This window comes from Brachyhypopomus gauderio, chromosome 6 (assembly GCF_052324685.1).
Source record: "Brachyhypopomus gauderio isolate BG-103 chromosome 6, BGAUD_0.2, whole genome shotgun sequence".
Lineage (NCBI taxonomy): Eukaryota > Metazoa > Chordata > Actinopteri > Gymnotiformes > Hypopomidae > Brachyhypopomus > Brachyhypopomus gauderio.
The window spans coordinates 31,394,342-31,408,800 of NC_135216.1; the positions used below are offsets into that span (position 1 = coordinate 31,394,342).

The 14,459-nt window shown below is 39.5% G+C and overlaps 2 protein-coding genes across 2 annotated transcripts in view; both read left to right on the forward strand.

Moving 5' to 3' along the window:
* LOC143517686 (uncharacterized) overlaps positions 1-14,459 on the forward strand; it is a 177,545-nt gene that overhangs the window by 109,511 nt on the left and 53,575 nt on the right. The window lies entirely within an intron of this gene.
* LOC143517692 (uncharacterized) overlaps positions 1-14,459 on the forward strand; it is a 32,507-nt gene that overhangs the window by 17,780 nt on the left and 268 nt on the right. The window contains exons 9-14 of the mRNA XM_077010438.1: positions 2,906-3,370; positions 4,111-4,500; positions 4,588-4,647; positions 8,902-9,399; positions 9,713-10,102; positions 10,194-10,256. Of these exons, the coding sequence (XP_076866553.1) occupies positions 2,906-3,370; positions 4,111-4,500; positions 4,588-4,647; positions 8,902-9,399; positions 9,713-10,102; positions 10,194-10,256 (1,866 nt within the window). The remainder of the gene's footprint in view (positions 1-2,905; positions 3,371-4,110; positions 4,501-4,587; positions 4,648-8,901; positions 9,400-9,712; positions 10,103-10,193; positions 10,257-14,459) is intronic.

The following is a 14,459-nucleotide window of genomic DNA, read 5'->3' on the forward strand; positions in this document are numbered from 1 at the left end:
GTGAGAGGGGGGGAGGCCGATGGTGATGAGTTTGTTTATTAGGATGTCTGGTATGATTGAGTTGAGGCCGATGGTGGTCAGTTTATTGATTAGGATGTCTGGTATGATTGAGTTGAGGCAGATGGTGGTCAGTTTGTTATTAGGATGTCTGGTATGATTGAGTTGAGGCAGATGGTGGTCAGTTTGTTATTAGGATGTCTGGTATAATTGAGTTGAGGCAGATGGTGGTCAGTTTGTTTATTAGGATGTCTGGTATGATTGAGTTGAGGCAGATGGTGGTCAGTTTGTTATTAGGATGTCTGGTATGATTGAGTTGAGGCAGATGGTGGTCAGTTTGTTATTAGGATGTCTGGTATGATTGAGTTGAGGCAGATGGTGGTCAGTTTGTTATTAGGATGTCTGGTATGATTGAGTTGAGGCAGATGGTGGTCAGTTTGTTATTAGGATGTCTGGTATGATTGAGTTGAGGCAGATGGTGGTCAGTTTGTTATTAGGATGTCTGGTATGATTGAGTTGAGGCAGATGGTGGTCAGTTTGTTATTAGGATGTCTGGTATGATTGAGTTGAGGCAGATGGTGGTCAGTTTGTTATTAGGATGTCTGGTATAATTGAGTTAAAAGCTGAGCTGTAGTCCACGAAGAGCATCCAAACGTAGCTCTGCCTCTGCTCCAGATGACTCAGTGCATAGTGCATCGCTATGGAGATGGCGTCCTCTGTAGACCTGTTTGCATGGTATGCAAACTGGTGGTGGTCGAGGGTTGAAGGAAGATAGTCATTTATGTGTTGCAGGACCAGACGTTCAAAGCACTTCATGATTACAGGTGTGAGAGCCACAGGTCTGTAATCATTCAGGCTGGTGATCGAAGACGACTTCGGCACTGGTATGATTGTGGATCATTTCAAGCAGGGCGGTATAACTGCCTGGGCCAGTGAGAGGTTAAATATTTTTGTGAAGGTGGGGGTGAGTTGGTCTGCACAGGCTTAAAAGCAGATGACCTACAATAGACTGACAGGTACTTTGTTCCCCTGCATTACTAACAGCATAATTTCTCTTTAACTTCACATTTGCATATGCTGGGGTTATAACTGGATTGGCTTTATCCATTTCATATTTCTGAAGGACTTCAATGTAATGCTTCTGGTGAAGAAACACACAGTTCTTTGTCTTGTCTTGAATGACAGATATGCCCAATATGTAGGACAGCTCATCCATATCTTTCATCTTGTACAACTTCTTCAGATCACCTTTCAACTCAGTCATTCTTTCTTTTGATTCTGTAATCACAATCAGATCATCAACATACACAGCAAATTACACCATGTAAATCTACAACAGGAGAAAAATGGATGATATAAAGATATAAAGATTAGAATAAACATATAAGGAAATAGAACTACAAGAGAACCAGAGAGTAGGAGACATAAGAGGACAAGAGACACACAGGAGAATACTTGGAATGACGATGAACCAAACAAAGGAAATACAATAAAATGAAACAAAGTGCTAGAGAAAGACTGACAAAGAGAAAGATACAAGAAAGGAGAACTCAGGGTTTAAATATGAGAACAGATTAAAGAGAATTGAGGAACAGCTGGGTATAATGAGTGCACGAACACACAGAAAAAACATGGAAGTAGGTGGGTATCTAAAGCAACATTGAAAGCTTAGAGAAGGAAGTGTGAAACATTTTACCCAGCTAACAAGTCAACAGTTTTGAAAGTGTCAAAGGTTGGTGGTTGGCCGCTTTAGGCAATGTGGCTCTTAAACCTGCTGATGTATGTAAATAATAAAACTGGTATCACATGATATGATGATATGATGTCCTGTAGGCAAATCTTTATTGGTTTACACAAATCAGTACCCATATTTCCTAATTATTTTGGCAAATCTTTGTAATAAACATGATTATTTTTCTCTTTTATGTCTGTAGAAAGCACTTTGAATACCTACTGTGCAGATGTGTGGACTCGAGTCACATGACTTGGACTCGAGTCCGACTCGAGTCACTAAACTGATGACTTGTGACTTGACTCGAAAACATCACTGAAGACTTGTGACTTGACTTAGACTTACCTTTACTGACTTGGACTTGGAATCGGATTTGAGCTTTAAGACTTGAAAAGACTTGAAATCCTTATTTTAACATAATAAATAAGTAATATAGAATCACATAACTGGATCATTTTGTATTAAATGGTGCTGTAAAATGTGAACTGCTCAGCTCAGTTAATCCGTAAGCTAGCTACAGATGAAGATCAGGGGAGGGGGGGGGGGGGGGGGGGAGCAGTGTTGAATTTGTGCGGAGAGGACAAGCAACATGCTCCCAAAAATGATCCTGTTCAATTATAAAGATTATGCTGTTGTGAATAAAATAAGAACATAACAGTTAAGAGATGGAGATGCAACCACTTCAAACTTTGTTCGACATTTGAGGTGACGACGACAATTGCGACGACATCTCACTCAAGTGAACCGAAACACTCAAACGCCTAACGTTAGTTAGTCTGACTAACTTAATATACTACTAATCAACTGCATCAATTGTGTTAAATATTGAAATTACATCTGGTGACTTGACTAGGACTTGAAGTTTAAGACTTGGGACTTGACTCCAGACTTGATTGTATTGACTTGGGACTTGACTCGAGACTTGATTGTATTGACTTGAGACTTGATTGTGAAGACTTGAGACTTACTTGTTACTTGCAACTTAGTGACTTGTTCACATGTCTGCTACTGTGTATGAGAAGTACTCTACAACTAAACGTGTCCTACAGTGTGTTTGCATAATTATGATTGAACAGACTCTACAATTATAATTCATATATACACATGCAGTTATATTATGGAAATGTAATGTAATCAGGAAATCTAACTCTTCTCTAATAACTGTTGTTTCTACAGTAACCAGTACACCCATCTCTTCTTTTGACCCATGTTACAACTACAATGTTATTGATGACATCTGGAGAACCACATACAGTTACTATGGTTATGGCTACTATCGTTACGGATATTCCAGTTACTACAGTAGTCATGATGACACCACTGTTGAATGGGACGGCTGGTATCGGCTGTATCTACAGGGAGCAGATGCACAGATTTCTGAGTGGTGTGTGGGCTCTATAGCATCTGGTGGATACACCCCACTGATACTTGGTGGTTCACATCCCCTTATTGAGGACGGAATTGTGACCAGACAAATCTTTGGGACCAATACCTACTACTACTGGTGGTACTGGAATTATGGTGCTCAGTGCAATTACTACACGTCCAACCCCATCCAGGTGAAAGCCTGTCCAGGACATTACTACGTCTACAAACTGGTCAAGCCAGATGTGTCAATTCCTCTGCCAACATACACTACAGGTATATTACATACACTACAGGTGTCTTACATACACTACAGGTGTCTTACATACACTACTAGCGTATTACATACACTACTAGCGTATTACATACACTACAGGTATATTGCATACACCACAGGTATATTGCATACACCACAGGTATATTGCATACACCACAGGTACATTACATACACTACAGGTATATTACATACACTACAGGTGTATTACACTACAGGTATATTACATACACTACAGGTGTATTACATACAGGTACGTTATATTTCTCATTTTGCATCATTATATGGGTAACTAGTTAACAAGTTTTCTTCATTTCACAATGTTTGTTGATTAAAAAAACTAAATAAATTTTGCAGGCTTGACATATCACGATTTAAAGGATTTTAAAAGAACTGAGCATTTCAAAACCTTTCACAATGGAAAAAGAAAATGCTTCACATTTGTATGTGCATTAGCATGTCTTGATCAGTCTGCCTTAGGATCTCTGTTGGAATATCATAAAGATGTAATAAGATATTCTGTTGATATAAAATATCACAATATAATTAATTGTGATGGTGGTTTGGTGTTGAAATATAAAGGGCTGAACAATTATATAAAACTATGAGATGTTTATAATGGCCATATCATTTTACTTACTTTAAACAGTTCATTCTTAAGGAACAAAAAACATTGCTTGGAAATGCAAATAGGGGAAACTAATACATGTATTTATTTTTACTCTTTAAATGTCCATGATAGTTGCTTTTAACAGTCATACATCTTATGACCCCTGCAATGACTACATCTCCCTGGACCAACCCTGGAGAGCCAATACTGCAGCTGGGTTGGGAGTTTGTGATGTCAACTTCAACTGGAACGGCTGGTACCGCCTGCTGTACAATGGGATGGACATCCGTATGGCAGAGACCTGTGTTGATGTTAACAGATGTGGTTCTTTCTACACTCTGTGGCTCAATGGTCCTCATCCTCAGGTAGAGGATGGAGTGGTCACCCGACAGGTCTGTGCTAATGCAGGATCTGACTGCTGTTTCTACAAGTCCACCCCAATTCGTGTTAAAGCATGTCCAGGCAATTTCTATGTGTACGAGATTGTCCGTCCAATGTTCTGCAACATGGCTTACTGTACAGGTATTTTACATGTCTTTATGTTTTAAACATTTCTAGAGTTCTATGGGTTTGTCATGTCATCTCTGATTTTACATTTTCCTTCTTCAGATGCCAGTAACATTTCTGTGTCTACAAACATGTCCAGTGGAACACAAAACACAACCATGAGTAAGTTGTGTATTACTATTATACAGTATGACCATGAATAAGTTATAAAAGTGCAGTCTATAATGGATTGATTTTCTCAAGTACAAATAGACCAGTGTATGTTGTCCATTGAGGTTACATACATTATTCACAGGGTTTATTTTTTGTATTGGTATTCAACAGTGCATAAGTATCTATAGCTTTATATGACATCTAATGAGGGGGCACTCCCATTACTCATGTCATATGTACTGGTAAATATTATGTCTCTAGTAGGGGTGACCTGCAATAGTCGCTGATTCGACTATAGTCAACTATACCCCCTAGTCGACTATGAACGTCATAGTCGAATGTACCATTCTAACTGCATGGGGGTGCCCAAGGATGCAGCTAAGCATTAGTTGTTACATGAAATGTCTTGTTTTCGTTATATATAGCCTTTTGTCAAATAAAATCATCCTAATTTCTGTTAATAAATATTTTAAAATTATGTTTGCGCATTAACAATAGGCATCTTCCTTACTACACATTAATAAATCACACCTTGCGGTTGCACAATCCAAATGAGCGGAGCTGAACACGCAGAATACGCAGCATCTACCGAGATTATAATGGCTACTAAAAAACTTCAAAAGTATTTTGAAAAAGATAAAGATGAATCAAATGAAGTAAAGTGCAAGTTATGTCATCAACATCTTTCATTTCGCACGACAACAACCAACATGGCATACCATTTAAAACATGTAAGGCCAAAAAAAAACCAGTTCAGCCGTTTGTTGTTTCGGTCGTGTAGTCTCTTCTCGTTGCGGTGCGTCTCGGCAAGCAGGCCTATAAACATTTTTTGTTGTTGTTTGCTTTTAAACCCCGTTACTTGAACCTTTCCTTTTTTTTTTGCTGTTGTGTGGCAATTTTTTTTTTTTTTTCAGGCAGGTATATTTTATTTAAAATATTTTTGACATTTTGCACAGTGCCTGTCTGACAGTTCGATATGCGCAATGCGCACTGACGGTTAATGTTCTCTAACGTTAACTCTAATGTTCTCTAAAAAAAAAGATAAGTAAATAAATTAAAGCTGAATAAAGCCAACCTACTGTGTTTATTCATTTATCTGAGTGTTTTAGGTTTTTACTTTGAAGAGGAAAAAAGTCCTGAATGAGAACGGGATCCCGTTTAAGGTGCTCTAAAAAAAAAAAAAAATAATAATAAAAACCCGATTAGACTATTAGTCGACATACCTGTCAAGTGTCCCGTTTTGGCCGGGACAGTCCCGTATTTTACTGCTCTGTCCCGGCGTTGTCCCGTATTTTTATTTTCCCGTATTTGTCCCGTATTTTCAGTTTTCAATTTTTATTTTTTTAAAGCATTCATGTGCCGCTCCAAACAGAATTCTGTCACTAGCCTCGCGAGAACTGCCACCCAGACTACTGCAGGTAGCAGTTCTCGCGAGGCTAGTGACAGAATTCTGTTTGGCGCGGCACATGAATGCTTTAAAAAATATATAAATTAAAACTCGCGGGTTTAGTGTCGACAGTGGGAGCAAACCTGGAACAACAAATCAGAGATGGATTTAACGAGAGAAGGCAGTCCTGCCTAAAAAGCTAAGCGTACGTGTAAGTACCTTGACGACTGGGACAGGGAATTTACTTTCCTAAAGAGGAGCATGAATGGGCATAGCTACTCATTCTGTAAGATATGTAGCTGTAATTTTAGTGTCTCTCATGGGGGAAGGAACGATGTCCGTCAGCACGAACAATCTGCCAAGCACAAATGCGGGCTAAAGGCACAGAAATATGCCCAGGAGATGTCCCCATTTGTAGCTAGAAATACCACTAGAAATTTTTTATTTTTTTATTCATTTGTAGTTCAGAACATATTTGGGGTGTTTTTTCTTCACTTTTTGCCACTCCAAAGATGTTTTTGTTTCTCCTACAGCCTCGATTGCGGCTATATGCAAATAACTGATTATGCAAATTAGGCGATTACGTCATATACGGGAAATGTCCCGTATTTTTAAATACAAAACTTGACAGGTATGTTAGTCGACTAAAGGGAAAAGCTGACGAATCAGATTCAACTATGAAAATCCTTAGTTGAATACACCTCTAGTCTCTAGATATGAAGATAAGTTGCCATTATTTGTTCATTGTGATTTTCACCCCAATCAAAATTTGTCCTCTGCATTTACCCATCTGGTGTGGGTTTCCCGAAACATTCGTAGCGCTAAGTACTTCGTAACCTCGTATGAAACGTACGAGGTTAAGAAGTACTTAGCGCTAAGAACGTTTCGGGAAACTCACCCCTGTGCAGTTAGAATACACACACACACACACACACACACACACACACACACTCTAGTGATTACTAGGAAGCTGTGGTGCACACGTGCCCAGAGCGGTGGGCAGCCCTAGCCTGGCGCCCGGGGAGCAGTTGGGGTTAGAATCGAACACACAATCCTCCAGTCACAAGACCATTTGCACTGCTAAATATTATAATCTCTCTAGATATGACATCTAACAAAAAGAATAAATCTATTGCTCACATCTTGGAATATCATGTCATGCCATTTTAACAGGGACAATCATAAGTTCCAGAAATTCACCAAAGTATGAAGAAACAAATCTTAACGGTGCACTTTCCTAACCTTTGACTTTGACCTTCAAAATGTCTTTTAAATTGTTCTGATATCATACGATATTTTTTATTTTGTCCCAAGAACAAGTACTATTCTTGCATAAAGCATGTAGTAATGTATTTTCTGAATCCAACAGAGATTAAAGCTGTATGGTCCACTTTAAAATTACATTTGAATTAAAAATAACACAGTGCAGTCGGCTGATGTGCTATGTCCACTGAGTTACAGGTGGTAGCCTAGGAAACCTGGACAACAGATTTACACAATAGCAACTAAAATGTAGTTGGTTACTTTTGAGAAATTCAGTGCACACCCACATAAAAGTCCTGTCAGCCAACTGGGCCAGTGTCCACAGTGTTCTTACATTTGTTCCGTTTCCATTCCTATCCTGTTTGTTATTTTTAGGAAGGTTTGGTTTAACATTTGTACGACTCTGGCTGTCAGTTACTTCCCTGGCCTTTTGGTGTCTTTTTTGTATTTTTGGGGGTTGAGTTTTTGACGCATTTTTGTTTTCTCTTTTGCCAACACCTTGAGTTTATTCAGTGTATTTTTTGATTCCCGTTTTACTGACATGTTGAGCTTACTCCGTGTATGTTTTGTTTCTTATTTTTTGCTGTTATTATCAGCATGTTTAGTTTGTCTCTTTTCCTGTGTGGTTTTTACGGAGGTCTCAGTTCGAGGTTTTTGGTGGTTTGCACTTGAGTTTGCTATTATTATTATTATTGTTATATTAATATTTGCTATTATTAAAACCCTGCGATACTTCTTTCATTGGAAGGATCGTGTCACAGTAATATGATCCCGCTTCTGAACTTTCTGTAGGTGTGAAATATATTAAAAAGAAGTTGATAATTGCCCCTGTATGTACACTTATAAATACACAAATTGTATTTGTACATACATAGGCACACTGTACCAAAAATATCACCAGAAATAATGCAAACGGAAATCAATGTGTATGGACCCTTCCTGATGCTTCCACAACTGGCCACCAGAGGGAGGTACAGGGCTGCCATGTGTACTGCTAATTATTCAGTTTACTTAATCTGTTTACTTTCACCAATCTCAGTGCAGTTAGGCCAATGCATTCTGGGATCTGTAGTTTTTACTTACATTCACAAGCATTTTCCATCCTCATGCTTGACCTCATCAACTGATTTTTGGATTCACTCAAACCCACGCGTCTCATTACTATCACCACCAGGCAACACATTAACGTCTTTGAGATTATTCATAACTGAACACACTAATAAGACACTCATAAATGAACATACTAATACGAGAGTCATAACTGAACACACTAATATACAATAAAAACACACTATAGAGTAATAGAGTAAATATGCTAATGCGCTTAGCACATAATAATGGAAAATATTAATTTGGTGTGTAACGTTCCTGACATCAGGAATCAAACAAAATAATGTAATAACCACATAGGCCCATTGATCTGGGGAAGCAGATACCCCCACACTTGCTCTGCACTTGAGTCCTCCCTTTGCACCTTGAGTCATTTTGCACCTTGAATCAGTTTGTGCTGCTCTCAGATGATTGTGTTGATTATCACTGAATCAGAATGCACCTTAGGATGAACTGGACCACTACAGTAATGACTGAAAAAAGTAATTATTTTTTTTCTACAGCACCCAGTCCTACCAGCTCTATTGGTGACCCCTGTCACAACTACAATGTTATTGATGACATCTGGAGAACAACATACAGTTACTATGGTTATGGATACTATAGTTACGGATTCTCCATGTACTACAGTAGTCATGACGACACCAGTGTTGAATGGGATGGCTGGTATCGGCTGTACCTACAAGGAACAGATGCACAGATTTCTGAGTGGTGTGTGGGCTCCATATCATCTGGTGGATACACTCCACTGATGCTTGGTGGTTCACATCCTCTTATTGAGGACGGAATTGTGACCAGAGAAATCTATGGAATCAATAGCTACTACGCCTACTGGTGGTACTGGGGATACAGTTGGTGGTATTGGGATTATGGGTTGTATAATAACCAGTGTAGATATTACACATCCAACCCCATCCAGGTGAAAGCCTGTCCAGGACATTTCTACGTCTACAAACTGGTCAAGCCAAAATTGTCAATTCCTCTGCCAACATACACTACAGGTATATTACATACACTTCAGATATATTACATACACATTAGGTCTATTAAATACACTACAGGTATATTACATACACTACCGGTATATTACATACTCTACTGGTGTATAACATACAATACAGGTGTATTACTTATATATCTATTTTTTTACCATTATATAGGTTGCTATTCTCTTCATTACACATTTGTTAATTAAAATAACTAAATGCATTAGTCAGTTTTCACATAAAACATATTATAAAAGACTTTGTCAGCAGACCAAACTTGCACAAACGGAAAAGGAATTGATTTATTTATATTGTATATCCATGATAGTTGCTTTCAACAGTCATACATCTTATGACCCCTGCAATGACTACATCTCCCTGGACCAACCCTGGAGAGCCAATACTGCACCTGGGTTGGGAGTTTGTGATGTCAACTTCAACTGGAACGGCTGGTACCGCCTGCTGTACAATGGGATGGACATCCGTATGGCAGAGAGCTGTGTTGATGTTAACAGATGTGGTTCTTTCTACACTCTGTGGCTCAATGGTCCTCATCCTCAGGTAGAGGATGGAGTGGTCACCCGACAGGTCTGTGCTAATGCAGGATCTGACTGCTGCTTCTACAAGTCCAACCCAATTCGTGTTAAAGCATGTCCAGGCAATTTCTATGTGTACGAGATTGTCCGTCCAATGACCTGCAACATGGCTTACTGTACAGGTATTTTACATGTCTTTATGTTTTAAACATTTCTAAAGTTCTACAGGGTTTGTCATGTTGTCTTCTCTCTTTTTACATTTTCCTTATTCAGATGCCAGTAACATAACTCGTGTGTCTACAAATGTGTCCAGTGGAACACAAAACACAACCATGAGTAAGTCGCCATATACATTCGTCTTGTAAATTTCAATTAGCTGATTGATTTTCTTTTCTGTTTTGGTTTACATTTACAACATAAACAAAATAACACTTTGTTGTTGCATAAAGAAAACATGGACATATGTATTTTCTGCATTAAGGCTTACAACATTACAACATGAGAGGCACTGTTTATAGTATTAAACTTTGCATATCAATGATGGCATGTACACACAATTTTGAGCATGAGAACCTAGCGTTGCCTCATCTCTGTAACCACCCCTAACTTCATACTTAAACATTTTCCTAAATCATTTCTTCTTTGTTTATTTTCTTTTTAAGAACAAATCTGAATATTATAAAGGTTATTGTGTGTTCTTGATCTTACATGTGCCTCACATTGTTGTATAGGCTAAAAATGTGGTAACACAAGCCTCTAAAATGAACACTCAGTAACTGAGGGGATGTGAGGGGATGACACTGAAACAGTCCACTGATTTATCAAATCCATTTAAATGCTGATCTCTGTCATGTATAGCTCCACCCTCTGCCCTTGTCATCTGCCCTAGTTCCGCCTTGTTTCTTGGTTTCCCTTCTGTGTATTACGCCCCTGTATGCCCCTCGTGTCCCTGCCATCATGATTATCATGTTCAGCTGTGTATTGTTTCATTCGTTTCATTCCTTGTTTTTTTTTTGTGTTATAATCCCTGTGTTTCACCAGTCCCATGGTTGGTTACTGTAATCAAAATGTATTGTTATCACAGTTGTTGTCACAAAGCAGCTTTACAAATGTCCGAATCCTAGCCAAGGGCGACAGTGGCAAGGAAACACTCCCTAAGAGCATGAGGAAGAAACCTTGAGAGGAACAAAGACTCGGAGGGGGGAGGGGGGACGCCGGTCACCATAACAACAATTAAAGAGATAGTAAAACAAAGAAAATATGGGAAGGATAAATGCATCTCATCTTGATGTGTATTTATATACACGAGTTCTCTATGTAATTCCTATTCAGTCCTAAACGTCTTGATGGTTGGTAATAGTAGTCATAGCAGGGCAGAATTCGGGGACTTGTGAAATTTTTACATTTCTGGAGTGTGGCAGCAACTCCGGCATTTAATTAAATTATTACAGCCTAGCTAAAACGGCAGAACCAGAAGGTAACAGACTTGGGAGCATTCTGAGACATTGGCATCTATCCACTACACCATCAACAAAATTGAGTGATTACTTGCAGTGACAGGATGACAGCACCCGTGCCCCAATTTACCATAAAACCTTTCGCCCATGAACCCCTGGATCTGTACCTTTTTCTAAGGGGGCACATTAATTACCAAACGCTAACTAAATAAGTTTTCAATCTAGACTTATAGATTGAGACTGTGCCAGAGTCCCGGATACATTCTGGAAGATTATTCCATAGTTGGGGGAGCCTTATAAGAAAATGCTCTTCCCCCTGCTGTTACCTTATTAATTGTTGGAACTAATAAGAGGCCAACACCCTGTGATCTTTGTGGACGTGGGGGTTCATAATAAGTTCCTGGAGGGGTTCATAATAAGTTCCTGGAGGTAATCAGGAGCAAGCCCGTGCTGAACAAGGAACAATACTTGAGAGCACACAGTCACTAACAGCGCTAATGAACAGATAGAACAAAACAACCGATACCAGACTAGGGAAATATAGGGACTATAAGTACACAGAACTAACAAGACACAGCTGGAAACACTGACGACACGGGCGTGGCAGACAGGGGAATCCATAGAAACAGACAACAAGGCGGGATCAATGAGCAGGGAACAACAAAGACATGAGGAACAGGGACACCTGAGTGACAGCTAGGAGAGGGGGGCGTAGCCCTACGTGACATCCTGACAGTAATGAGTTACAGTACTCTAATCTGGAGCTAACAAAGGTGTATACCAATTTTTCTGCATCATGCTGTGATAATGTGTTTCTTAGCTTGGCAATGTTGTGGAGATGTAGAAAAGCTGTCCTAGTATTATCTATGTATTCATCAAATGATAGGTCAGAGTTGAGTATGATGCCAAGATTTTTGGCTACTGAGCCAGGTGTAATAGGGGAGTCTGCGAGATTTAGAATTAGATCTGGTATTTTCTGTCTTGCGGCCTTTGGGACCAGAAGGAGAACTTCTGTTTTGTCCCCATTAAGTTGGAAGAAGTTTAGCGACATACAGCATTTAACATCTCTTACGCAGTCCTTACGCAGTCCTATACTGAGTTTGTCATCAGGTTTGGATGATATGTAAAGTTGAGTGTCATCTGCATAGCAGTGAAAGTTGACACCATGTTTGTTTATAACTATGCCCAATGGTAGCATATATAATGTAAATAATAGTGGACCTAAGATGGAGCCTTGTGGGACTCCATATTTCACTTTTTTGCATTTGGATGGAATATTATTGAGTGCTACAAATCGATAGCGATTAATAGCACGGCACATCAAGAGTTAAGTAAGAATTAAACCATGAAAGTGCTGTGCCTGAGATTCCAACCCAGCTTTCTAACCATTCTAGCAGGATCCTGTCATCTATTGTGTCGAAAGTTGCACTAAGATCCAGAAGCACTAGCAGAGATACATAGCCTTGATCTGAGGCAAGAAGATCATTTGTTACTTTAACTAGGGCTGTTTCAGTACTGTGGTGGGGCCTAAATCCAGATTGGAACTTTTCAAATATGTGACTCCTATGCAGACATAAGCATAATTGCTGGACTACAGCTTTTTCTATGATCTTGGTGTAGCCGATGTAACCCAAACAGATGTAGACTACGCCACTCCCGAATTGTTAAAGGGGGGAGAGCCCTATCCAATCGTAATGTTTCCCCGTGATGGTCCACTTAAAGTGATCACACAGCTGTAAGTACGATGACACCCTTTTATTAAGACAAATTAACAGAAAGATCAATGACAACACAAACCCAAAGTTAGAAGACTCTAAGATAGCAACAATAGGTACAGCCTCGAATGGGTCCTGTGGGTGGCAGCTACACATAGCCCAGATACACAAAGATAATCACTGCAACCATTACGTCCTCAAATTTGGACACACACCCAGGTGCTTAATGCCACTCCCAAACTTTCAAGCTTACAATGTTTCATTCACCCCAAGCACAGCACACAACCCTGGGCTATAGTTAGCTGCCAACCACCAAACAACACAAGTACATAAAAAGAACCCAGCTACAGAGTCTTAAATTGAAAGGGGATGTTTAAAATAAAACATTACAGTTGGTTATTTAAGATGAAATACAAAAAAGATAGAGCTCACCTAAAAAGCAATGAAGAATTATGACTAATTTAAATTAACAATAGCGCCCAAATATAAAATAAGAGTCTATAGAGCTCGCTATAGGTGTCGTACTGCACACAGGATCAAAGCTGAGGCCTTAATCCTCATTTGCATCACGCGTGCTCGTGTCCCTCCTATTGGTATCCTAAAACTCTAATCCACAACCAAAAATAAAAGGTGGGAAAAACAGTGGCTACACTATAGGCGTGTCTCCAGTCCTCTATGGTTCTCAGTAGTTAAGTCTTCCAAACAGCCCTCTACACGCTCGTCCACCGGCCCTGGTTTCCGTGGATAACTAAATATAAGCAATAAAAATAATTAATACATAAACTAAACCAGCAGTTAAAACAGGAGCGTACCAAATCGCTCCTTAGCAAAACCCAGTCCCCTTCTTCAGGCCTGATCCAACTTTAACACACACAGCATAATTACCTGTAATTCCAATCCTCTCCCCCAATATCACTGACTGTATAAGCAGCCCAAACTCTCAGTTTTGCATCCAGCTATAGAATAAACAAAACAGCCCATTGAGCCAATACACAGGAATCTGCACTACTATTTACACAGACACACACCAAAAGCATTCACATACCGTTTCTCCTGCGTACAAGCAATCAACACACGAACACAGCAAAGTCGGCAAACTCCAAACTCTTAGCGTTCTGAGTACACATTTCAAACAATGGCGGCACACTACGGGTCTCGAGGGAGCTCAATATATTTGTGTTACGTGATTACCGAGACGCTGATGCTTCCTACTGGGTCCTAGTGCCCCTCCATTTCCTTCCCCACTGGGACTACAGTTGTGATCAAATTTATTCAACCCCCAATGCTGCGAAGGGTTTTATGGAATTCAGTGCACATTTGTAATTGTGTTCATAATGAAATCTTACAAGGACTTGTTAAAGAACTAA